The 25688-nt window shown below is 32.3% G+C and overlaps 5 protein-coding genes across 10 annotated transcripts in view; 2 read left to right on the top strand and 3 right to left on the bottom strand.

Annotated features, from left to right (window-relative positions):
• LOC144837981 (uncharacterized) overlaps positions 1 to 25252 on the top strand; it is a 213204-nt gene extending 187952 nt beyond the window's left edge. The window contains exons 2-8 of the mRNA XM_078693305.1: positions 21917 to 22139; positions 22430 to 22522; positions 22724 to 22801; positions 23065 to 23247; positions 23612 to 23737; positions 23896 to 24054; positions 24205 to 25252. Coding sequence (XP_078549431.1) covers positions 21949 to 22139; positions 22430 to 22522; positions 22724 to 22801; positions 23065 to 23247; positions 23612 to 23737; positions 23896 to 24054; positions 24205 to 24787 — 1413 coding nt within the window. The 5' untranslated portion in view covers positions 21917 to 21948 and the 3' untranslated portion in view covers positions 24788 to 25252. The remainder of the gene's footprint in view (positions 1 to 21916; positions 22140 to 22429; positions 22523 to 22723; positions 22802 to 23064; positions 23248 to 23611; positions 23738 to 23895; positions 24055 to 24204) is intronic.
• LOC144837813 (uncharacterized) lies at positions 174 to 3627 on the bottom strand. Of its 3 annotated transcripts, XM_078693078.1 has the most exons (8): positions 3395 to 3627; positions 2751 to 3041; positions 2265 to 2546; positions 1671 to 1886; positions 1426 to 1584; positions 987 to 1155; positions 331 to 416; positions 178 to 276 (listed from the first exon to the last, which is right to left on the bottom strand). In XM_078693078.1, the coding sequence occupies exons 1-7, from the start codon at positions 3399 to 3401 to the stop codon at positions 365 to 367; spliced, it is 1176 nt and encodes a 391-aa protein (XP_078549204.1). In that variant the 5' UTR covers positions 3402 to 3627; the 3' UTR covers positions 178 to 276; positions 331 to 364. The 3 variants fall into 3 exon arrangements, with proteins under 3 accessions (XP_078549203.1, XP_078549205.1, XP_078549204.1); XM_078693077.1 differs by having other exon boundaries at positions 174 to 416; positions 3395 to 3626; XM_078693079.1 differs by having other exon boundaries at positions 174 to 416; positions 3492 to 3616.
• LOC144837814 (putative cytosolic iron-sulfur protein assembly protein CIAO1 homolog) lies at positions 3808 to 7861 on the bottom strand. 2 transcript variants are annotated; one of them, XM_078693081.1, is made up of 8 exons: positions 7790 to 7861; positions 7229 to 7416; positions 6762 to 7022; positions 6323 to 6414; positions 5669 to 5870; positions 5126 to 5213; positions 4204 to 4472; positions 3808 to 4125 (listed from the first exon to the last, which is right to left on the bottom strand). In XM_078693081.1, the coding sequence occupies exons 2-7, from the start codon at positions 7365 to 7367 to the stop codon at positions 4235 to 4237; spliced, it is 1020 nt and encodes a 339-aa protein (XP_078549207.1). In that variant the 5' UTR covers positions 7368 to 7416; positions 7790 to 7861; the 3' UTR covers positions 3808 to 4125; positions 4204 to 4234. The 2 variants fall into 2 exon arrangements, with proteins under 2 accessions (XP_078549207.1, XP_078549206.1); XM_078693080.1 differs by having other exon boundaries at positions 3809 to 4472.
• LOC144837997 (clarin-3-like) lies at positions 8604 to 13478 on the top strand. 2 transcript variants are annotated; one of them, XM_078693329.1, is made up of 3 exons: positions 8604 to 8837; positions 10602 to 10781; positions 12572 to 13478. In XM_078693329.1, exons 1-3 carry the CDS (start codon positions 8645 to 8647, stop codon positions 12865 to 12867), a joined length of 669 nt encoding a protein of 222 aa, XP_078549455.1. In that variant the 5' UTR covers positions 8604 to 8644; the 3' UTR covers positions 12868 to 13478. The 2 variants fall into 2 exon arrangements, with proteins under 2 accessions (XP_078549455.1, XP_078549454.1); XM_078693328.1 differs by lacking the exon at positions 8604 to 8837 and adding an exon at positions 9369 to 9970 and having other exon boundaries at positions 12572 to 13476.
• Positions 13795 to 21273, bottom strand: LOC144837974 (M-phase inducer phosphatase-like). Of its 2 annotated transcripts, none has more exons than XM_078693298.1 (13): positions 21144 to 21273; positions 20447 to 20660; positions 19878 to 19957; positions 18803 to 18851; positions 18614 to 18646; positions 18341 to 18461; positions 17940 to 18050; positions 17431 to 17532; positions 16621 to 16941; positions 16399 to 16488; positions 15890 to 16051; positions 15124 to 15369; positions 13795 to 14713 (listed from the first exon to the last, which is right to left on the bottom strand). In XM_078693298.1, exons 2-13 carry the CDS (start codon positions 20584 to 20586, stop codon positions 14576 to 14578), a joined length of 1593 nt encoding a protein of 530 aa, XP_078549424.1. In that variant the 5' UTR covers positions 20587 to 20660; positions 21144 to 21273; the 3' UTR covers positions 13795 to 14575. The 2 variants fall into 2 exon arrangements, with proteins under 2 accessions (XP_078549424.1, XP_078549425.1); XM_078693299.1 differs by having other exon boundaries at positions 16399 to 16485.
• Positions 25253 to 25688: the final 436 nt, after the last annotated feature.

The following is a 25688-nucleotide window of genomic DNA, read 5'->3' as shown; positions in this document are numbered from 1 at the left end:
AAATCTATAGAGATCCAATGTGTATTTCAGCCATAAGTTAACATTACTAAAGTTGCATTATAGCTGTTAAAAATATATTATTGATAATCTTGAAAAATGTTATCTTCGTCATAAATACATAAATAAATGTTAAAATGTTGTGGGAACGTACTAACCCATAACCTTTCCCCCAACTACCCCCTCCCCCTCCAAGTCATGCGTGTAAACTTACAACCACAAAGAACATAATGCACAAGACCGTTGGCAATTAGAATGGAATCATGGAATAACTATTTACTCGATTAATAGAAAATGCCCTGACTAACAATGATCAGAACACGGATTGAAATAAAAGAACATGATTCATTTTTCCATATCAAACATATTAATTCAGTTTGTCCCTGCTTTCCATTTCCTGAGTATATTCACTGGAATCTCTGGAAAAAAGGGAAAGATTATAAATAAATACACATTGGTCACACAAGTAAAGTTAAAGAATCTTTGTAAATCATAAAACTCTACGAAAATAAACTTATTATATTTAGCCTCTACGTGTGAATTTGTAATTAAGGTAAGTAAATGTGATTCATTGTGTAATTGTTGTCTCGGCTTCAATCATTAATTACAGTTTCTCTATTTTAGGGAGTTGACTCTCTGGACACAGTCTAAAGGTGGAGTTATGGAAGCAATGTACATCTTTTAAGACGTCAGTTAAGTATTATATCAGGAGTTAGTAAAGGCAACCAGGAAAGCCGGAATAAGGATGAATACTTTGTGTGATTTAAATTTGGTAAACTGGTAAAGCAACAGAAAAAACCGGTTATCAAACAAAATTCATGTAAAACACTAAGCAATAAGAAGATTATTCGGCATTAAGTCTGAATGCCTTAATTTTTAAAACCTTTTCTTAAGATAAGAAACCTTAATATTGTGAGTCTGAACGTAACCATACTATAATGCATGTGCTTGGAAACTTTGCTTTTCTACACAATGCAATTTAATCTTACTTTGTAACTATTATGTAGCATTTAGTATCTTCAGATTCCTGTAATCGTATTTGTCGTTCAATTGCTCCGACCTTTCCTACTACACTGTATCGAATAAGCAGCTGGCATTCAATTTCTTTGATATCTTCCAACATGCAATTCGTTGTTGCTATTAACACATTGCCATCCCCTACAAAGTTGAACAAAATACTTAATTAACAATCAACAAATCTGTATTATCTATATTAGCATACCATCTTTATTTAGAGTTGCCTATCCAGTTCTGTGAAGGAACTGAATGATTATTAATAATGGCCCTCAAATAAACATAAAAGTATATACAAACATATAAAATACTGGATATAAATTGTATAAATATTGTATATATTACTGTATTGAACACTCGCATTAAATGTTTCTGGTTTAGTTAGTAATATAGATAGGACATGTATTAACTCACCTTTATTGAAATTTGTCAATGTCTGTTTGCTGGATGTGCCAGATGAACAAAGGAACTTTGGTTGAACTTTGAACTTTTGTGTACAAAGTTCCTTGTTTGCCTTATCTATTGCAGAGTATACCTTCTTGGTGACTTCGTCGTTGTCGGTGATTATCACACCTGTTGAAACAGACACATTAAGTACGAAAACGCTTGTAATTAACTTTAATTTTTTTATACCAAAATGTCATTTTAAAGTCACTGACCTCTGATAAGTGGATTCTTGAGAAATTCCAATTTCAGCCGTCGTATAAGTTCTTTTATCGGGTCACTACAAGATGAAATTCTGTCATCTGGACGTGGGTGGAGATAGATAGTGGTATCTATTACTGTAGAGTCAGTGTGAATATCTGATGCACTGTCCGTCTCTATATCATCAAGATTGATGGATTCTATACCATTTATTGTCTCTGAAAGTGAAGCTGACGAAAGAAAAACAAGTATTTAAAGAAGTAGAAGAAGTCGATTTTTATCGAAGAAGAACAGGAGATTGAGTAAGGATGTAAAGAAAAGAAGGCTGATATGGTATGGTCACATGCTCAGATTAAATGAAAACACACCAGCTAAGATCGCACTCAGAGAAAGACCGAAAACAACATGAATGGCAAACATCAAAAAGGAAACGCTTGCTCAAAAACGTACTGAGATGATTAGCATTTAAGATGATGAGTGGCATGTGAAAATTCCCTAATATTATCAATTAAATCCCACATGTTCATACCACCCACATACAATTTTGGAACAGCATTAGCACAAACTGAACATAAAGTTCTTATTTACAAAATAATACATTGACATACCATGTTCAGCTTTAGTCTTTTTAACCATCTCAACAAGATCAGGTCGATTAATTTCAGTTAACAAACGTTCAAGCTCATCGAGTTTACTCTCATCTATCAATCTACGGTCTTCTAATGCAGAAGCAAAATCTATGAAGTTATCGATTTTTGCAAGGACATTCTTTGGTAGAAGAGCACGGAGTAAGTACTTTAAGTTGGCTTCATCTTCTTTTTCCAAAGCATGGTAGATGTCTAACATCATCTTCAAAAATACCTTTTTTGGTAATGCCATTCTTTGGTTGTCTGGTCAGATAGAAACAAACAAAATTCAATTTTAATTAATTAATTAATCATCAAAACTGTATTCATTTTTTGACTTCTACTACTGTACTTCTATACTTGATGAATCTGTAGGCCAATTGTCAAGGAGAGCCTTCCAGCAAACCAACTTAACCCTCCCCCACCCTCTCCCAGGTCTTACTTTAAAATAATGTGTTAACAACATACCATGTTTTATTTTATTCCCATTCTTAAGGAAATCAACAAGATCAGGTCGATTAATTTCATTTAACATCCGTTCAAGTTCTTTAAAATTACTTTCATTGACCAGAATTCGATTTTCTAGTGCTGTAACCAGATCTGTAAATTTCTTAATATTTGCAAGCACATTCTCCGGGAGATGAACACGGTTTAAGTACTTGAGTTGATCTACTTCATCTTTGTCCAAGCGAATTTCCAAGTCTAGCATTAACTTTAGAAAAACTGTTTTTGGTAATGCCATATTTTGAGCTGGCAAATCTGTAGAAAAACAAATTATATTTTTATATAAATTTTATATTCTAATTTTTTTTTTAAAGAAATATTTTATTTAGTAAAATAAAAAAGAATTAAAATAGGTCTAGAAACTTGGGAACTTCTGGTTAGACCATTCAGAGTGCAGTGGTGTCTGAATTCCATTTCCAAAATATAATTATTATTATTTATTAATAAATTTAATATGTTAAATAATATTAAATAGTTTATTATTATTCTACAATTTTAGGCTATTATTTACGGCGTATTGCTATATTGTTACTTTTATTTTTAAATGTTGTTGAGGTCGACTTTTCCCTTTTAGGCCTAGGCTAGTACACGCGTGATCCCATACTTACCACCCATCTCCACAACACCACCACGTCCACACACAGCTCAGCCTCCTACTAAACTAATATATGGTGGGCTAGGCCTAAACTGCTTACAGAAATGGACAGAAATTTACAGTTACTTAAGTAGATTGGCAGGCTGTTGACATTCAATAATTAATTTTCAGAATATATAACGATAATTCAACGGTTCAGGCTCTCTCTACGCCGCCCAAACACTGCACAAACTGCGCCAGAGTACGTTCATAACACCACCACACAAACACCGGGGCGGGAACATGGACGGGAAATAACCTGCAAATTAATGTTGCTATTTATAGAAATGGAGCTAGACCAATTGGATTCGACCATTTTGTAAACGCATTATTACGTCACTGCTTGTTACGACATAACATTTTGGTACAATATGACTCATCACTCAACATTTGTTTTTTTTTTATTTATTTATAATGCCTTCATCAATGCATAGATTTTCTAGAACTGGTATGATCAAATACAAAGAAATACTGCATCTTTCATTTCATCTTCTAAGATGTTAATGTAACAATTGTTTTCATCTAAATGAAGCCCACACTCTCTATAGAAAATTACATTGACATGATGGTTATTCTACCTATATTTTTGTTTGGGCAATTACATTACATATCATTTCAGGAAAACAAAATATTCCTTTATAACAAATCAAAGATCACTTGCACATTAAGGGTTAGTATATATAGTATAATTTCACTGTACAATTTTGCATGACCTTGTGTACACGATAAAATCTATCAGACTTCTTTGCCCTTAACCCTTGTACATGTCGTCATTCACTGAATAGTCTTTCATTACAATCGTTTTTAAATCGAATCAACCGTCATTAAAATTCCACAGTTTGATTTCACAGTCATCACTACATGAAGCCAATAGCCCGGGTATTTTTGGATTCCAAGCGACACAATTAACATCTTCATTATGACTTTTGTTTTGTGAAGATACAAGTTGAAATGCTGGTTGATTTGAAGCATCATGAACACTGGTGTCTTCTTTGAAAATACGCAAACAATCATCTCCTGAGGCTGTAGCTAAAAGACCTGTTAATTTGCACCTAGTTGTAGAAAAAAATTGATTATTTTTGTTTTATTGATTGCTGAAAAAATTACATTTTGTAATTGTTCATTTTTAGTTTGCAGTTGATTATTCATTCATCTTTTTATTTCGGAATGCCATGAACACATAATATATCCATAGCAGAAAAAAAAAGCTTAGTCTAAGAAATCATTGAACATTACAAATTGAGGTTTTATATCGACTTTGATTGATAAAAAGAGCCAGTATTAGGAAATATTTTAGTGTTTTTTAGTATACCTTTAGTTATACTAAATGATTATGAATTTAATTAATGCAATACTTTTAAATATAAACTTAAATGTTTTTTACTTTTATAATGTTCTGTCCTGGAGAAAACATTTTTCCATGTACCTTTTTTGGTTTTTGAACAAATAAAGATTTACATTACAATTTGTTTTGATGCGTTTGTGTTATTCCATCATCCTAGATTAAGGACGAAGAAAGTAACTCTAAAGTAACACTTGAACCCCAACCAAGTGGTCTAATGGTAAAGGTACATCAGAACCGGCAGAGTTTGATTGATTGATCTTCAATTTCACAGATCTTTTAACTATTTCAAATTTGTTTTCATTAAATTCAGTATTTCTGGACTTTATATATATTAAGTATTATCAAAATATTACTACTTACCAGTGTAAAGAATAAATTGGCCTGGAATGGTAACCTGATAAAGTACAAACACATTTCCATGTTGGATAATTCCCAACTGTCAGAATTCCTGTTAAACACAAAACAAATTATAATTAATAGAGTATAATTCTTATTTTTATGTATAGCATTCAATAATTATTTTAATTAATAACCAAAACGCTTGGCAAAAAAAAGCATTCAATTTTTGTTTAAAGTTGTATTATCCCCCAAAACCATGAAAAATTAAGATAAATGAAATCAAACTTTGAATATGCCATTTTGCAGTTTTAATCAAGTTATTACCAACAAAAATAATTATTCCACTTATAAAAAGACAAAATAACTGGTTAATTTAAACAAAAACCATTGTCTGACAGACAATTTAGGTATTTTTTGCTTTAAATTACATTTTTTAGGTAAATAAATATTTTTTCAATCCAGTTTTTGGTCAAGGTTAATTATTATGTGACATTAAAATGTCATATTCAAACAAGCAAAGGCTAAATCAAAACGAAAATAAACCAGCTAGCAAAATAAATAAACCTTGTTGATTGTCCGGTTGATATTGCTTCCAAATCTTAATTGTTCTATCATCGCTGCATGATGCTAAGCGGTCGCCAGTTTTATCAAATGACAGACTCCAAACTGTTGATTCATGACCTTCTAATGTTGATACACAAATCCAATCATCATCATCTTCTATAAATATCTTGATCGTGTTGTCATAACTGGCTGACGCTAGAAGCTAGAGAGAAATCAGTTGATAACTTAAAAATTGTTGTATTCGATTGGGAATTTACTGTTGAGTATAGTTTTTCGGTTGAATTTTGAGCGTTGAGATTATTCTCAACGAAAAAGCTTGCATTGTTAACATTTTCTAACATTTTCTATTCTAATGATTTTATTTTTTTTCTCTCTCTCTGTGTGGGCAGCCTATTTTTTCTAATGATTTTCTGTTGAGCATAAAAAGTACTAAACGAATCGTTATGTTGACTATGAAAGTTCCCAATGGAATACAACAATTATCACCTCTTCTAAAACAGAACACATTTAATGGTTTTTCTGAGATCTTAATAAAATTCTGATTTTGGGAGGTTTTTGGTTTTCAGAGTTTTAGGACAAGTCACTGTACTTGCAGAACATATGGTAAGTCAAAAGACAACATGTTAGAGTTTAGCATAAGCTGCACATTGTTACCTCTTTATTTGGGTGCCACACAACTTGTTTAACGTCTTGAGTGTGAACGGATAAAACACTTGCACATTCGTAATCTTCATGATCTTGATCCACTTGAAAAAAAACACATTGTTATTTATGAATAAATGTAATGATTGACCATTCTAAAGCTCTGTCTACACTATCAAACTGTGACAACAAAATGTGATGTGCCCATATGGACATATCATATTTGGGTATCACTACCATATTTGGGCACATCACACTTTTTTTTCAAACTAGTTTGATGTGTAGAAAAAGCTTTAGAAAGTATATTTCATCAATTGTTGATCAAATATTTTGTACTGTATGTCAGTATTGGTTTAAATATACTGAATACTGATTAAAATTCAATTTTAATTCTGAACAGTAACTATTATTTTGATTATATTCGTTAAATGAAAGATGATTTATTCAATACCTTCCCATATCCAAACACTTTTATCTCGACTACAGGTAGCTAATAAATTACCAGATGGCGCCCATGTAACACATTTTATTTCGTTTTCATGGCCTTCTAATGTGGCTGTACATTCAAATTCTCCTCCTCGTTTATCCCATATACACGTGGTGGCATCAAAGCTACAAGAGGCTAGGAAGTTACCGCAAGGTGACCAGGCAACCCTTCTAATGGTCCTTGTGTGTGAATCCTGAAGCACTGTCTTACATATCCATTTTTCACCTATATTTTATAAAAAATAAATGTTCCATTAAACATGTATAAAATGTTAATTATAATCAGCAATTACATAAGGGAGTCCAGTCTGGGATGTAACCATGCATGCCCCAAGATTTGGAATTCTCTGCAAACTAAATGTAAACAATTTGCTGCTGGAGGTAAGCCACTTTGTGGGTTTTTTTTCTTAATTCAATGCAAGATTAGTTTACCTTCTTTACCCCAAACTCTGATGGTTTTATCACTGCTACAGCTAGCCAGTAAAGTTCCCGATGGATTCCAAGCAACACTCCACACCCTTTGCTGGTGTTCACTTAGAATTTGAACTTCATTCAACATTCCAGTCATCATATAATATAGTTTACGTAACAAGATTCCTTACAAATTAATACACTCGTTTCTGTAAAAAAATAATAATAAACACTCAAAATACTGTATAATCAGGGAGTTGTACAACTTCCTGGCATAATCAAGATTTTTTAGGGACACATGGAATTTTCAGTCAAAGACTCAAACTAAAAGGATGGGATGGTTCGACTGAATCGTCCAACCAAAATGGGGCGAATCGTCTCACAGTAAATGAGAGGCAGATTCAGAGGATACTGCACTAACTTTATTGGCCTGAATGAAGATAGTAGGTCTAGCCCTAGCTAGGCTAGGCCTGAAACCATATAGAAGACTAGTAGTAGCAACCAGTCCGTTATTTATGTAGTGTAGTAGGCCTAGTCTTAGACCAATTTTTACATTATTAAGTAAATTTACTAATCCTGTACCGGTAAAATATGCATTTTTATATGATTTTCGGAAGTCGAAAAACACACACGATGCGAAGAGCTATAGAGGGAGACACACTTACACATATGGAACGCTGTATAGGCAAAATTTCTTCATATGGCATGTCTAACTGTCATTTATTCCGAAAATACCAAATAGGGGCCTAATATTGAAAAAATAATATTTTGGTAGTTTTTTATTCAGAAAAAAAGAAATCTTTAAAAAGCGTGTTATCTCTGTTACATACTAAGATATTTAATATATAGACAATTTAGGTACTTTTTGCTATAAATTACATTTTTTATATAGATGATCTTATCGGATAACCAATATCGTTAATTAAAAAAGTGTCTTTTGCAACTAAAGTTAGTACTGTAGGCCTATTTCTGATTCTCTGTGAATTAGCAAATACAATAGTGGTAGTAGGCCTTAAATAAATCCTTAAATAATTTAGTGTAAAAATGGAAACATAATAAATGTGAATGGTATGGCTTAACAAAACAATTCGTTAAATACAAATGGATCGCTCTATGATGCTCTATAATAGCCATTCCTTGGTACGCAGTGTGGTAACTAGGAATCGATCAACTAAACTTTATTGTTGATTTATTCTAACGTTTTAATTTATTCTAAGATCCTGAAGATACACTTTGACGACCTATATTTGTATATTGTACACGAACGACGACATTATCAGAATGTTTCAATCCAAAGTCCAAATTCTAGTTTCGTAGTTGTGTGGATGATTGTGTCTGATCAAACTCATTGTGTAATCTACAAGAAAAAAGGTTTTATTTTCCATGATGGACGTAAAAAAGTTTTACTGGGTAACATTCGTCGATGCATGTTTTTGTATGGTGATGTTAATGGCGTCTTTAGCTACACCAAACTGGATTACGTCTGACGTTCACCGGGTAATCGAAAACTCGGCACCGGTTATGGATGCACTCCTCAACGACACAACCGGCTATGTGTATTTTGGTGTCATAAAGGGATATAAGCAGTTTAATTACGGCTTTGGGTTGAGGCAATCCGTGCAATACGATGGTGAGTTTTGTTTTCAGATATGATACTAAAATGCTTCTGTAGTGTATTTATGTAAATTATAGATTATTCGTCAAACTTTATTAATAAATCAGATTTTTTGTTTGTTTAGAATTCACCCGCAAATCTGCTAGTCCTAACTGAGCCAGTTACAAAAAGCATGTTATAAAAGAAATAAAATAGCCAAAAGTGAGTGAAAGGGACCAAATGGATAAGTTTATGAATAACCCCCCTCCCCCATCACCCGATACCGTTTTAAGATTAATACGATTGGTCAATACTTTTGGCCATACCCTTGGATTATGTTAAATATTTAATTCTGACACGGCTTGTATGTCATTGCTTGAAGTATTCTGTGTTACTTTCGTTTCTGGTTTTTCCTAATTAAATTCGGTTTTTATATAATAGTGTTTGTCAAACAATACAATCCATTGTTGAAAAAACTGAGCTATTAGTAGTTCTCTATAGAGTGCATTATTTGTGAATCACCCATGTGTAACAACAAAAGTATTAAACAGAACAATTACTTTAGTGGAGATACTCGTACCAGAGAGGTGAAAGCAACAGAATGTTTACAATATGACTCTTTTTACACTTTGTGTGCCATGTAGGAATTGTATTAAGCGATTTTAGAAAGGATTGATTTATAGAGCATACAACATGTCTGTGAGAAATCAAAGGTTTATTTTGTAGCTTACTATTTTCGTCAACAGTCAATCAGTAAGACGGTCTGCATTGAATACGATATGATGTCCATTGCTTCTTGAGAAGCTGTCGGTTCACACTGGAACATGGTTTATGCGTCAGAATCGTAGGCCTATATGGGTCTATTGTGAAAAACGGCTATTTCTGATTATCCACACACAATATGTGTCTGCGGTATAAAACGTTCTTCTTTTTAAATTTCGTGACGTGTTTGTGTATAGTAATATTGCTATGTACTTCAATTGGAACACCGCATTGGATTGAAGCAGAATCAAAACGAAATTCTAGTCTCGGTGGGGGTGTTTCAAATGTAATATCTACTAATGACGATGAGCCTGGTCCGAATCGAGGTTTTATACATTTTGGGGTTGTTCGTGGTTGTAAAATATTTAATTATGGATTTGGTGCTAGAGATTACAAATGTTTTAAAGGTATGTATGTTGTCGTCCGCGAAGCAAACTGTGCCCGTTTACGACACAATCAATACTAATAGATATACACAACAGAAGAAATGTGCCCGTTTACGAAATACACAAGAGAAGTTCACTTTTTAATTTATGATTATTCAACCACGAATGTTAGTTTATTCTGTAAATGGTATCTGAAAGAAATTTAGTTTTAGAAGAATCTAAGTCACTGATCAAGGCTTTCAACAGACCATGTCATAACATTGTTATTTTATGACTAATCGTACAATCACCAATTTACACAGTATGGGAAAGCCATGAAGTTATATCAAACGGCTTTATATTCAGTAAAGCTCTGTCCACACTATCAAACTTTATGTGACAAATGTGATGTGCCCATATATGGACATGATGATGTCATACCACTATATTTGGGCACATTACTACCATATTTGGACACATCACAATTTTTTAATAGTGTAGACAGAGCTGAAGTCATGGTGTTTTACTTTGTGACATTCGTTATCAAAGGAAGGCTTCATGGATATTATCTTTCATATATCCCGTCTCTACATGTTTTCTTAATTCTTTTGAATGGTACTGAAATTTAATATTTTAATAACTAAGATTTTTTAATTGTTTTTCTTTGAAATAGTATCTGAAGAACATGCAGGTCTTTATCCAACTGGGTTACTGATAGTGGTCATTGTATTTATGGTAATAGCAGCAATCTTTGCAATGGTGGCTACTATATTTGGCATGGTCAATGCAATCACACGACCAATTGAGGCCATCCATGGACCAAAAGGATTGTTTTTGTGGAACGGCTTTGGAGGTAATAAATACAGACAATAAATAATTTAATTTTTTTTATATAACCACGACCGGACTACACATTCATCTTTTGAAACATCTTCTAGTTTAGTGTCGATCATCATTCTTTTCATCAAGCACCAACAAATCATCATGATACTCATCACAAGACGATTAGCACATCTTTATTAGATAGGCTAAAGCTCTGTCTCTACTACAGTATAACTAGTTTGACCAAAAAATGACCAAATATGATAGTGGTATGCCCAAATATGGTAGTGATTTGACATAATCATGTTCATATATGGGCACCGTCACATTTTTTTGTCACATACATTTTGAAAGTGTAGCCTAGACAGAGCCTTTTACTATAATACAGGATTTTCATGCATTTGTACCACATATCTCTGCTATCTGCATCATATCTTGCCAATTTGGTCAACGAAGAAAGAAAAGATATTTACTTAAATTTCTCCATGGTTGGACTAACAAAATGTGATTAATAATAATACTATCTAAATATTGATATTGATACGCCTTTCGTCACGCTCCAATGGTTTCTGTATGCCAATCCAATATCAGAGTGGCAAATATTAAATTACCTAACAATAGATTCTGCATTGTATTGAGTTAGATATTCAATTCCAGTGTTGATATCTTGTGATATTCAGCGTTGAAATCTGACAGGTATTCTATGCTAATATGAAATCAATACTGATTATGATAATCCCTGTGAGGTACGGGCGACATCAGGTCAAATGTTGTGCACTTATTCTGTTAGCCTATACCATTTTTCATAAAATTATTAAATTCTTACATTTTAATCCATTTTTACCTTCCCTGCTGACTTGCTCTTGCCTTTTTTGACTTTTGTTGTGTTTTTTCCCCTTTTCTTTTGTTTTTTAACTTTTATAAGATTTTCACATTTTTATGCTATATTTTTGACATGTTCTTTACATGCAATTTTGCAATTTAGATGTGCATTTGGTCTTTTTTTTTAATTTTTATGGAAAATAAAGAGAATATATATTAGATTATATTCAGACGTGAAAGTCAAAGGCAAATTACAAAAAATAATAAATGATGGTGGTTAAAATTGAAATTGAAGAGTATAAAGTAAAACTTTGAAAGTCATTGCAAGTAATTTCATCGTCAGTGGATTCGTCGTCAATTCGGTTGAGAAGGACGATATCAGTGCCTTGGTGTCTTTAGTCCATGGTCTCATACATGGTCCTGATACTAAGTAAACCTAACAATTACCTATTTTTGACATTGTGAGAATAATTAAGACAACTAATAATTGAAGGACGGTAAATAAGTAATTGTTCTTATAAATGCAAATGAAGGATTTAGATAAATTGTTAGGACTAACCTTGATACGGCTTACCATCAATACAGTAAAGCCTATCCAAATATTCCAATTCCCTTAATTGCATACGTATACAAACATATTCATACTCTAAAGATGTAAAAGACATCAAAAATAAAGATTAATAATATTTAAAATTTCGAATTTTGACATTTTGTAGTTTTAATAAACTTATTCACTTCTGTAGAAAAATAATTTTACTTATAAAAACACAAAAGAAACGATTAATTTTTACCCATTGTCTGACAGACAATTTAGATATTTTTTTGCTTTAAATCACATTTTGTTCATGAATATATACATTTTTTTCGATCCAGTTTTTGGTCAAAGTGAACAATTATTATGTGACATTAAAATGGCATATTCAACAACAACAAAAATTTAAAAAATATTTTTTAGGGGGAAAATAATATCTTTAAATTAGTTTTTTTTTTTTCTTTTAGCAATCTTCTCTGGCATATCGATGTTCATGTACGTGGGTTTATATGACAATACATTTGAAGGCGGGGAGGTATTGAACGCAGAAGACACTGGTCTACCAAACTACTTCACAACCGATTCTGCAAATTATGGTTATTCATTCTGGTTGCTTGTAACGACCTTTGGACTATTCTGTGTCAACCTTATTTTATTAATTATTGCGCATAAAATAAATGACCCGAATTTTCGATGGAGGCAGAGAACACAGGAGATATCAACCATACAAACAACTGAGCTCGCTCAGAGCATCATGTATTAGTTCACAGAAAACAGTAGAACTCGTCTCAAGACACTTTCAACGGGACCCACAAAAATGTCGCCTTAATACTCTGTCTACACATCAAACTAGTTTGACAAAAAAGTGTGATGTGCCCAAATATGGTAGTTATGTGACGTCATCGTGTCCATATATGTGGGCACATCACATTTTTTTTAAACATAAAGTTTGATAGTGCAGACAGAGCTTAATATGGGAATGTACCCAATTAATAGAGCTTTTATGAATAGGGGTTTACCGTTGTGTTCAAACCCCTTACTTAGGGATTTCGCTGTTCTGCTGTATTTTCAAGTGTTTATACATTGGTTACAACCCAAAATAGATGTCGTCCAAGGTTGGACAGATAATGTACTTTTGTGTATATTATATATTATACTGGTTTTTTTTATCAACCGTCTTCTGGTATTTTTTATTATAGTTTATTTTGCAAATTAAAAACCAATGATTGTATCGATGCCAAGTATATTGATGTACATAGAATCTGCACTATTTTGCAGTAAGTCCAATTTAAAATATCGAAATTATTGAATATTTTGTGACAATTTAAAATCCTAACAAATTAAAACATATTTTTATACTTGATTATAAATAAATATAAATTGACGCTAATTTTGTTTACTCTTTATTTGTGTTTTTTTCTCAATTACCATGCATCACATAAAAACATACACATTCAAGTAAAACGATTTATAAAAATTATGCGAAATTTAATTTTAAAAGTGAATAAACCAAACGTCATGCGTGTCCATGCTTTCACACATCCCGTTGATTTAACCTGGACAAGCACAATATAAAATTAAACACCCATTACCCTATTCTCATAATTCACGATCTAAGAATGTCAAAATTTGTTCTGTGTTTGGTTCCCACTACAGACGCAACACAAGGATGTAACGCAACTTTTAGTGATTTGACCAATCACAAGCGATGGATTATTCCAACAGTCGCTTGTCATTGGTCAACTCAATTACGTTGCGTCTATCTTGCATTACGTCTAACATCTAATATTTCAATTCTACATTTTTAATTTTTTGTGTCTACATACGTAGGCCTACATGATTTTATTATTTAAATACCTGAGTTTACAAACCCAATAGAAATACACAGAGGAAAACAGCATTCTTAAAAATACAGTACCTAATAATAGAAAGAAAAAGTAATATTTAAACTATTTTTAGTGACTAAATAAACAAAAAAAGAATATATATATTTGGTACTACATTGCTAGTAATCTTAACACATTGGTTACAATACAACATACATTCTATGACAATTTTAATCTAATATAATATGAATCCACAGCAGTACACCTTCCTTTCAATAAAATTATTGGAGATAATGATGATCTATTTCGTTCATTAATTTGTGTGTAGATTTAATATAAATAAGTTACTATAATCACATTTATTTATGAAATGAAATATGAAAATATAGTATTAAAGTTATTTTAAGTTGTTCATATTATTATATGAAATTGAAAAAAAATATGTAAATAATTTTTCTGAACATTACAAATGTTTATACGTATTGAAAACTGCTTGCTATCGCATGTAAGAATTTTACAAATATAATACATACAATTTTACAAGATAACCAAACACCAAATTGTTTGAAAAAATAAACTATTCAGATTGTTGTATTAAATAAATGGCATAATAAAATGCAGAATATCATTATAATTATTATCAATCTAATTCTCTTGTGACCGTGAGTGTTTTAATCGACTTCTTTCGCCAGCCCACGATTTGGATTTAGCCCTGAAATGTTTCAAGTCATGAGAGTGGTCCTTATCAAGCATTTCTTTGTATGTTTGAGGCTCGCATAATTCCTGTAAAAAGAAAGTTATTATCATTAATATTATTTTGGATTAATTCATGTGGTAAGTGAGTGAGTGGGTGGTCGAGTGGTTAAGGCAGTGAAACCGTAATCCAAAGCCATAACATCGGCTAGTGTTTGAGGCTCACTCGCTCCATGGTTCTGGTGGTAGGAACAAGTCTTCTCGGATAAGGACTATAAACCGTAGGTTGAGTGTACACATCTAGCTTATGTGCACTTTAAAGAACCTAGTACATCTTTCAAGATGAGTAGGGGGTTAGCCCAATGTACTAGTACACACGCACAGCCACTGATCATAACTGGGCCCTCTGGGAGAGGTCACCCAGTATAAATAATAAATAAATAAGGTGAGATAATGAATAGCAAAAATAAATACTGAATAACTACTCATAAATGATTTACCTTTTGTCTGTGAAAAAACTCTTTGTAACCTCCTTCTAATAAATACAGTTCTGGATAAAAAAGTGCTGGATAGTTTTCGTGATGGAAATCACGATCCTTGTTGCGTAAATAACGAGATAAATCAGGTCCTCGTTTTGATGAAAACTCGCAGTGAAACACAATGACTCGACGCTTTGTTAACTTAGAGGGAGCTTTATCCAAGAAAAATGAGGTAATGTCTGTCTTTCTATACTTATTTATTGCACCCTGTCAAAATGAAGATAAAACATAAATTGATTTTAAAATAAATGTTCAGTAATAACAATAAAGACAATTAGCATTTTTAAATGTTACACATTGCTTATGATATACTGTAGATGTAGCAGGTCATTCACTATCCTGGAATTCATGTGGTCGCTCATACTTAACCAATGTAGACTACAGACCTGGGCTGTAACCACTAAGGTGTCAACTCCTAATAATGAATTGCCTCATTTGAAGAGATTGGTATCTAATAATTACTTGGGTGGGACCTAAATGGATAAATTTGGGAGGGGACAAAAAGTAGGGTCACTGAACTGATAAGTCACCTCCCTTGACTGTTCCTTAACTTACAGTCATGTATATTCTGTAATTAACACATTTACATACACAATTTGGAACTAATAGCTATAAGACAACTTAATCATTCTATGTGTACCTGTATATAGTGTAAATAAAGTACCATTAAGAAATTAACAATTTAAACTCTGTTATAAATAGTGCTACATATATCTTATCTCCATACCTTGATGTGGCCACCCAAGTACTCATAAGGGTAGCGACAGTCTACTATAAAATACTCCTCTATTTCAGCACTAAATTCATTGTTTAACAACTTTGCAAGAGTATCTGCTGATATGCACTTGAGATCCCTGTGTTTTCCAACAACAAGAGGTAAACAGTAGGGCTGAAAAAAAAACATTTAACCAATATTTCAGTACATACATTATGTACTATTCTGTGCATTTTATATAGTTTTTATAGCATATAGTTTTATTTATATAGGTATAATTAAGCTAATTATTATTATGTTAGTTACAGAATACTATAGGTGGATCTGAGCCAACCCACAGTATTCATTTTGCTTGGCGTAATTAAATATAAAGAAAAACATAAAATTGCAAAAACGCTATAGGTCAAGTTAAAATACTGTTAAAACGATTACAAATTATTAAAATTCCCCCCAAAACAAATTACAGTATAGAGTTATTAATACCAACAACAGAATTACTTTTTGAAAATAAAAATATGTACCTTTGATTGGTCACCTAAAAGATCCGCTTGGTCGGGCTTCGATGTCGGCGAAAACATGGACTGAGACCGTCTACAAGGAATATTTGACTGCTGAAAAAAAAACCCAAAAAGTTTAATCAATGAAAAATGAAAGCAACTGCCAAAAACTGAAACATAAAGTTATTTTAATATGGAATAAATTATACCACCATGTCTAATTTAGAAAAACTATCACAGACTTACAAGAGGTAGACGTGGTTTCTGGCTGCTGCTACTACTATCAATTGAGCAGCTGCGTAACTTTTTTCTTTGGATGGGACTTGGATGATCTTTTGGTCTTTCGTTTCTTTTTAGTAATGACCCTTGACTGGGAACCTTAAATATACTCCTCCTGACTCCATGTGTAGCTGGTATAGAGACTGGTGTGTTATTGCCAATCTTGTTCACATCAAGAGTTTGAAGGGGGCCTGGTGGGGTCACTTTTATTTTGGTAGTGGGTGAAGACTTTTTAATAATAGGCATTGATATTAGGCTATCTAACCCAGACGGTGCTGCTTTGTTTGGCTGTGAAAATAAAAGACACATTTATTAACATTTTCACAATGCTACTGAGTTACATTGATGAAATTTTACATAAGATATCCAGTAGGTAAACATCCTAAGTACAATACTTAACAGCATCTGGTTGCAAATTTGCCAGTCAATTTAAACAAAACAGTTTTTTAAGCCTTATTAATTAAGCATTACCCAAACTGTTCTAAAGGGAATTATGAGTGAAGCTCTGTCTACACTATCAAACTAGTTTGACAAAAAAAAATATGATATGCCCAAATATGGTAGTGATATGACATCATGTCCATATATGGGCACATCACATTTTTTTTGTCACATAAAGTTTGATAGTGTAGACAGAGCTTTAAAGGTCCAACAAAGAGTGGGAGCCTCTTAAAAACGTCATACACAAACTTAAAATCATCTCTTATGTATCTCTTATATATCTTATGTTATATTTCTATCTGTTGTGATGATAGCAATTATGTTATTTAAGTATACCTCTATATTTTCAGCATCCATAAAATCTAGAAAGCCATCATCTTCTTCTTCTTCGCTATTTGTTAAGGAACATGATTTCAATTTCACTTCGTCATCTTTAAACTGCGTACAGAAAACAAATATCAATCATCTACTTATATTTGGAAATAACTTTATGGAATAGAAAGGCAGAGACAGAAAAGGAAATACTTGTGGAAGGAACAGATGACAGCACGGTTCAATCATTTAAATGATTTTCCATTAATTGACAAAATGGAGTCAATTCATCTTCTGTTCAGTGATATGAGTGTGAATGGAGCTTTAAGCTCTGTCTACATTATCAAACTTTATGTGATAAAAAAATAAGATGTGCCCATATATGGACATGATGATGTTATACCACTACCATATTTGGGCACATAACACTTTTTTTGTCAAACTAGTTTGATAGTGTAGACAAAGCTTTAAGGTGTTTGGAAGTATTGATTACTATAGTGTGAATTAGAATAAATGCAAAGAAATCTACTTACCAGATTGGCAGGAGCTGAAATGGACCTGAATGGATGGTCCTTGCCTGAAGGAGCTGACGGTTTAGCAAACATGAACTTGTCGTCTGTTTTAAGCGATGACGCTATTTCGTCCTAAAAACAAAATCACAAGAAGTTTAACTAAACATGCTAATAAATTACAAACACATGCATAGAATGCATGAAAATAAATTCACAGAAGTTTAGTAATTAATAAAGCTCTGTCTACACTATCAACCTAGTTTGACAACAAAATTGTGAAAATATGGTAGTGATATGCCAAAATATGTTAGTGATATAACATCACCATATCCATATATGGGCACATCACATTTGTTTGTCAAATAAAGTTTGATAGTGTAGACAGAGCTTAACAATCTGTACATTCAGTTAAAATTTCTCACCTTAATTTCATCCCCGTCATCATTTTCACTAAAGAATTTTTTCATTGAAAAGACTGGGGTCAGTGGAGTTGGACTACAGATAGGTGGCTCTGAGGTAGTACGCATTAATCGTCTAGCATGACTGAAAAATAAATATATTTTAATTAGTTAATTAGTCAATTTCACTTCCTAGGTTTAATTCATACTATACCAAATAATATAAAAGAACAACATATACATTAATAGATTCAAAAATGAAATAATACACATTTAAAAGAATTTGCTAAACTTTACCTTGGTCTGGTCTTCATAAATTCATTTCTAGAACTGACAATAAAGCAAATAAAATTGTAATTATATAACATACAAAAATAATAAAACATTTAATATGGTTTGTTACGTTAACACTTAAATTTTATTCAATGATTTGCAGTAACATTTTGAATGAATTGGAAAGAAATTAATTAAAAATCTAAATCATACCTAGACTCTGAGGTTGTATCAACAGATACTGGAGAATCTAAGGAGATACCTGAAGAATAAAAAACAGCATTTAATATGTTTCTATGATATATATTCTAAAGGTCTGTCTACACTATCAAACTAGTGTGTGGTATTCCATATGCGAAAACTGTGTAGACAGAGTTTAATGAAGAAAAAAAAACTGCCATATCATATGGCTCAGAAAATAAGTAGTTTTTAAGTGAGAGCGTGCCTCTTATTTTGGAGTGATGTTCATTAACTATTCTAGAAAATACATCATTTAACTTTATATGCTATAGACACTTTGTGCCTATTTTATTTTTAAAATTCAGTACCTGCATATAGGAAAGGAGCGATGTTTATATTACTGTATAATTAAATTGTATTCAAAATACTAATACATAATTATCTTTGGTATAATGATTTGGAGGGAAGCCATTTAATAAAATATTATTTACTGAATTTTGTTCTTATTTTCAATAGTTTGTCTTTTAGTTTCCTTAATCTGTTTGCTTCTGAATAGACACACAGTAGTTAGTTTAAGATTAAAAGCAGAGCATTGGAAGGTACAAATCAATAAGGTGAGTTTACTGCAGAAGAACAATTGATTCAATAACAAAGAGTTAATTTGTCACTGAATTAGGAAGGGAAAATGTCCAGGTGACAGCAAGGAGATTAGGGAGAGATGGAGTCTAAAGCCTAGCACAATACTTAAAGACAAAGATGTTGAACACAATGCTTAAGTACACACTAATATGTAAACACAATGGTTCTAGCAGGGTCCTGTTAGTGTTAACTCCCAAAAGGTTGCCCAGCCTACAAAACATTACATTACATTGTAGCCTTTGTAGAAAAAGAAATTATACTCCCAAATCAGTCATTAATTTTCCTATTGGTTAAGCTAAATGACTTACTAAACAGCAATTATGTAAAAAGTATTCAAATTAGAATTTGATGCAGGTACTCAAAGAGTACAATGGAGGTGTAATTTTTCTTTGTTTTGCAATAAAACTGAAATTATTTTCACCATTTTACATAATTATTAAATAATACCAACAAGAATATTCAATGTTACCTGCATCTGAGCTTAATGAGGATCTTGAGGAGGCTGGTGATTCACATAATGATAAACGCCTTCTAGGTGTTCCTCCAGCACTGAAAATAAAATAAAGCATTGAAAATATAAAATAACAAAAGCTCTGTCTACACTATCAACTTTTATGTGACAAAAAAATATGATGTGCCCATATATGGACATGTCATATCACTACCATATTTAAGCATATCACTACCATATTTAAGCATATCACTACCATATGTAAGCATATCACTACCATATTTAAGCATATCACTACCATATTTAAGCATATCACTACCATATTTAAGCATATCACTACCATATTTGGGCACATCTCACTTAACTGAGGGTTATACAAAATCACCAACAACATGAAGCATCAGAATTAGTGTATTTAGTGAAAATGTTAGACTGTGTCGGTTTGTCTGTCATTAAAATGTGTGTTAAGATAGTGAGAGTTGGTGGCTAAGGTAAAGCTATCTAAATTAATGAATTAATTCATGTTCGACAACATAATAGCCATGTCAGGGAAATCGGGATGAATGTTTGTTTTAATAAAAACGTACCATGAAAGACTAATAAGGCTATGGGCTAGGTTACTCATTGGAGATTCTACAGAGTTTCTGCTAAAACAGGGCGAACACACATCCTTCATTCCAAGAGGTAATGACATCTTTCTTTTGATATGACTTGACCGTCCCTCCATACTGACCGCTGCTTCTCAAGATGAAGGTTAGAAATATTTTATTTTCTATTGCATTTGATGGTCTTGTTTGTTATCTGTAGAAAAAAAAGATTAGAATTTGACTCGGGCTTAACCTTCTAAAGAGATAAAAAAAGTAGGCCTTTTGCAGAATTTACGCCTAGCCTACAAAACTAGGGCTTATACCAAAAAAGTTTTAAAAGCGGATAAGCCCTAGCCTAGCTAGCGAGCTGGTTGAGAATGCCGAACATTTTATAATTTTTACAAACGAAAAAAGTAGTACTTAGTGGGCCTAGGCCTAGATAGACTTACCTAGGCTACCTCTCTAACTAAAAAGTATGGTCAGTCTAGAGTTGCCTAGCCTACCCTAACTAACTCTAAAAAGCCTACTACACAGGCTACATACAGTACAGACACAGGCTAGCCTATAATACAGCCCTGTCTCTGCTGCATGCATGCTCTGGCCTAGCTAGGCCTACACAGCTAGCTGGGGCCTAGGCCTAGCCTATAGCCTAGTTTATTCTACAATAATTATTACACTTAAGTTCAAACAACCTTACTTTTTTTTAAATATAACAAGTTAATAACTTTGTGAAGTTTATGGTCGTTTATAAATAATCTAAATGTCCATAAAATATGAACAAAATTTCACATCAATTGTTTACCGCCATTCATTTGAAACAAAACAAGGGAAGTCTTCTTCCCTGGATCCCAAGTATTGCGCATGTGCATATCTTGGGTATCGCCGATACCATTTTCTTAAAGTAATTACATAAATTCATTCATGTAGAAAAAATAAATAAAACTACATAATTTATGATTTGATATTGCCTGACAAAATAAGGTATACTATTCACTAAATTTGTGCAAACTACATCTATAATATTTACAAACGATTAAAGAAATAATATAAAGTATCTGTAGTCACTCTTACCTAAATAGTTAAAATACATTGGTCCTTACTTACTGAACAGGATGAAATGCCTCACTTAGAAAAAAATATCACTTATTTTCCAGCATTAAAAATCTATTACATGCTAAAAATATTACTATAATGGTATCAAAGTTTACAGTATTGGTGATTTATACCACGAATCTATAATTACAGTCCATTTCTTATACCATTTTTCATTCATTTCCTCTGGCCTTTTGTATATAAAATCATGAATATTCAAGAGTAGGCGTGGTTATTTCGTCTTACGTCATCAAGTGTACGCTTCCAATTTCGCGCGAAATTTGACGGCGGTTGTCCTTTTATTGACAGAGTAGATTTCTTTCGTGGCGGTTTGGTTTGTCTCTCGTTTCGTTTAGAAATAAATAATATATATTATACATATTGTTACATTTTAGTTCATATAGTGAGTAATGATAGGATTGAAGACAAGAAACAGCGAGATAAATTGTGAAGAAATGATGCACAGAAACCCAAAATCATCCGACTCGGTAAGGCGAAGAGCTCATGACCAGCGCCAAAAAAGCAGCAACAACGACGATCATTTCTACTCACGGCGGCGGTCGATAGATCGTGAGATAGGTCTGTCCACCTCAGACTTAAGGTAGGTACAATTAATAGGCCTAGCTAATACTAATAGTAATACTAGTACTAATACAATAGGCTAGATTTGTCGAAGTTAGTAATAAATAGGGTATGTATCATGTGTATTATTACTAATTAGTGCTCCTGACAAGATGAAATGTAAAACGTACTTTTAAGAACTTTTGCCGAATAAATAATAGGCCTAGGCCTAAATATTATTATTATAATACCTAGCTAGGCCTATGTATATGGTGTACAAACAATGTTTATTGTTAATTAATAACGGATTTCATGAATTTATCTTTTCAGAAACCGAAAGGAGTCTTCAAGCTGTGGTTATGACCGTGATAGAAGTCCAAGAGTTACGAAAAACAGTTCGTCATTTAGTGGGAAATCAGAAGAGTAAGAAAATATTTTTAAAAATCATTTAATTAATTGTTGTTATTTATCATTTATTTAAATTAAATGCACCTCAGCGAGTGTGCAACAAGAAGTAGGCATATTCTATTAAAAAAATAAAATTATTTTTCTTAAAATAATTAGTTAAAATGTAGTTTTCACATTATATTTGTAATTTGTTTACACTGTATTATTTGTATTTAGACGGAAGCGTGGCTATGGAAACGAAAATAGAGAAACGAGGAGAAGAGAACAACATGGAAAGAATGATAGATTTGATGAGTAAGTATTTATTTACAAGTAACAATAATAATTAACTCTTGTAACATGACCACAGTGCTGATTTTGCCATTTCCACTTTAACTGATTACTATACAACCATGATTCATCAAAAGTTCTCTAGTATGCTAAAATGTTTAAAACTGTATTTTCAGTTTAATTTACTACAATATATATTGACCAGAGTCAGATTCATTTTGAATATTACTTTTACTTACTTAAACAATTACCATATTAGTTTTTAATTCTTGTACATATAATTTCAGTTACACCCCAGAGCGTAGGAAATTTACAAATCGAACGACGAGTGAAAGTAGCAGTGATTGGGGGAGCATGGTCGATGAATTTGAACATCAGAGAACCAGAGTTTTACAAGACATGGCGAGATATAAACGTAAATTGCTTCTATCTGAAGAAAACAGATTCAGTACTGAAGAAGTGAACAAAATGTAAGTTCTTATGAAACTAACAAAACAGAAAACACAATCAAGTTATTTCAAACCATTAAAATGATACTTTGTAACAAGTATATTCCTGCATAATTTTAAAAAATAGCACTATTAGGTATTTGGTATTAAACAGGACTACCCTTATGTGTGGTTGTTAAAATTACGCAAATAGTTTATGTAATTAACTAGAGAAGGAACTCAGTGACCTCAATTCTGCCTTACTTATTCTACTTTATCTGTGTGCTAGCTCAGATATAGGACAATACTCTATTGTTTCAGTATCATCTGAAATAATCTGAAAACTGACTAAACACATGGAAACAATTTAATTAATATTCATTTATCTAACTTTTAAATATTTCAGTGAACTCAAACGAGAACCACGAACGCTCCTGGAGACTGATGAGGTTGTGTTGATTCGAAGACAAAAGCAGATAGACTACGGAAAAAATACAGAAGGTTACGAGAACTACATCCAAACAGTACCAAAGTAAGATTTAATGTTTACTAATTATTAATGTTTTACAATATACAGACTTAATGTATTGTGATGTTTTAATGATTTCATTTGATATGTTGGTGCTAATTTGTTCTCCTTTCAAATTACCCCCTCTGCATTTAAAACAACAAACTAATTTTTTTTTTAAGGAACAAACGCACTAAAAATAAGCATGCAGTGACACCAAATAAGTTTAAACTGTACAGCCGTCGGTCATGGGACACGCAGTTGAGACAATGGAAGCTAGCCATCCATGAGTTTAGCAGCGAAGGAAGAAAATGTTGGAATGAAAAGAGAAAGGCTAGCACGTAAGTAACACACTTCGAGATAATGAAAGTAAATTCAGATAAACTGGAATCTGATCTCAATTTGTCAAATACTACAAATCATTAAATGCAAAAATTTCCTCAACTGTAAAAAGCTGATTCTTTCTTATTTGTGGTTTTTTGTTTTTAAAGGAAATCGTTACGCTTCAATGAATACAATAAAGATGAAGATCAGGATAACAAGATGGAAGTTGAATATTCATCTCTTGACACATCATTGACCTCTGGTATCAGCGACGACATCTCAACTTCGTCCAGAAGTGAAACACCACTAGATTCCAATTTTGAAGATGACATTGTGTCTGATGATCAATGTGATAATATGAATGATTTTATACCAACTTCTTTCCGTCAACCCGAGGTTCCATACAACGCAACTATGACTCCATCTGCAACACCAGTTACCTCTGATACAAAAGCACCTTCTACGAGCCCACCTCTTAGCCCCGCAGCTCTCATCGCTGCCCTGCAACACCATGGCATGATTGGTTCTTACACTCAGCATTCAGGTATGAATTCTATGCAGCAACAGCAGATCAGCGTACAAGTTGATCCAAATAGAAATGGTATAATGCATGAACCAAGTCCTTACAATGACATCACTAATCAGAAGTTTGTTCCAACCAATGCTGCTATTGCTGAACAACGTAAAACTGTCTTTGATCAGTTTAATTTGGATGACTGTTTCATACAGGATTCTGAATACACACTTTAAAACTGAAAATATCCATCCATTGAGATTCGTCCCAATTTCCTGTAATTAAAATTGTTAGTCTAATTTTTCTTATATAGCTATAATATTAATTACAGTAAAACCCCTTCTTTGGGACACCTTTATTCAGCAACATCTTAATTAAGGAGACACTTTACGGCAAAAAACAAAGTAGAGGAAATATACTTAAAACACACCCTCAACTTATTAAGGCGACGATTTGTTAGTAATGTTTTTAAATAATATACAAATTCTCTCCAGTCACTTACAAATGATGTGACTGGTGAATATTATAGTACAGTATTAAATATTATGTTCTTTATGGACATTTTACCAAACTAATGTTCAGTAAATAACATTTTTAAAGTATTTTAGGAATTTTATATTTACTGTACCTGTGTAAATAAGTTTTATGATAATGTGTTTAAAATGTTTCAGAATAATAAGAGAAATTCATAATAAATGTGTCATTTTTTTTTTTCGTTTTGCGAGTGCTAACAAAAATCCCAAAATTGATATATAAGCTAAGCTTGCTTCCCGCTTGGATACAATGCCACAACGTAGGCGCAATGCAAGCGAGTTGACCAATCACAAGTAAGGATTCAGTGACCCTTGAGTCGTGATTGGTCGAACAATGTTTTTGGCTCTGAATAAATCGGACCTTTGATCAGTTTTAGAACAGTTTATTTTCATCAAAATATACCAAGTATAGAATTCATACAGAGATACAATACATTATCTTACTATCTACTATCTTATTAATTCAAAATGCAGAGCATTACAATTTTTATATTAATCTAAGATCCCAGATGATAATTCTGAAAAAAAATTATTTAATATAAACCATACAAATACTGGTACAGGAACCAGCAAATATCTGTTAATAATCTGTATTTTAAATTAC

The sequence above is a fragment of the Antedon bifida genome, chromosome 3 (assembly GCF_963402885.1).
Source record: "Antedon bifida chromosome 3, ecAntBifi1.1, whole genome shotgun sequence".
In the NCBI taxonomy this organism is placed as follows: domain Eukaryota; kingdom Metazoa; phylum Echinodermata; class Crinoidea; order Comatulida; family Antedonidae; genus Antedon; species Antedon bifida.
Note: the sequence above shows the minus strand (reverse complement) of the source record. Positions and strands in the feature narration are given on the sequence as shown.

Bases quoted from the DNA above. Each gene is read 5' to 3' on its own strand.
- LOC144837814 (XM_078693081.1), bottom strand. From the start codon at position 7,367: ATGATGACTGGAATGTTGAATGAAGTTCAAATTCTAAGTGAACACCAG. The intron at 5,214-5,668 runs GTTTATTTATTT...TGTGTTTAACAG, and splicing joins TCAACCGGACAATCAACAAG to GAATTCTGACAGTTGGGAAT. The intron at 4,473-5,125 runs GTAAGTAGTAAT...TTCTACAACTAG, and splicing joins CCAATTTATTCTTTACACTG to GTGCAAATTAACAGGTCTTT.
- LOC144837813 (XM_078693078.1), bottom strand. The intron at 1,887-2,264 runs GTATGTCAATGT...TTCTTTCGTCAG, and splicing joins AAAGACTAAAGCTGAACATG to CTTCACTTTCAGAGACAATA. The intron at 417-986 runs GTAAGATTAAAT...CCTTTTTTCCAG, and splicing joins TGCTACATAATAGTTACAAA to AGATTCCAGTGAATATACTC.
- LOC144837974 (XM_078693298.1), bottom strand. From the start codon at position 20,586: ATGGAGGGACGGTCAAGTCATATCAAAAGAAAGATGTCATTACCTCTT. The intron at 18,051-18,340 runs GTGAGAAATTTT...TTTTGTTTTTAG, and splicing joins ATGACGGGGATGAAATTAAG to GACGAAATAGCGTCATCGCT. The intron at 16,489-16,620 runs GTAAGTCTGTGA...TTTTTTTTTCAG, and splicing joins AGAAACCACGTCTACCTCTT to CAGTCAAATATTCCTTGTAG.
- LOC144837997 (XM_078693328.1), top strand. From the start codon at position 9,703: ATGTGTCTGCGGTATAAAACGTTCTTCTTTTTAAATTTCGTGACGTGT. The intron at 9,971-10,601 runs GTATGTATGTTG...TCTTTGAAATAG, and splicing joins AGATTACAAATGTTTTAAAG to TATCTGAAGAACATGCAGGT. The intron at 10,782-12,571 runs GTAATAAATACA...TTTTTCTTTTAG, and splicing joins TTTGTGGAACGGCTTTGGAG to CAATCTTCTCTGGCATATCG.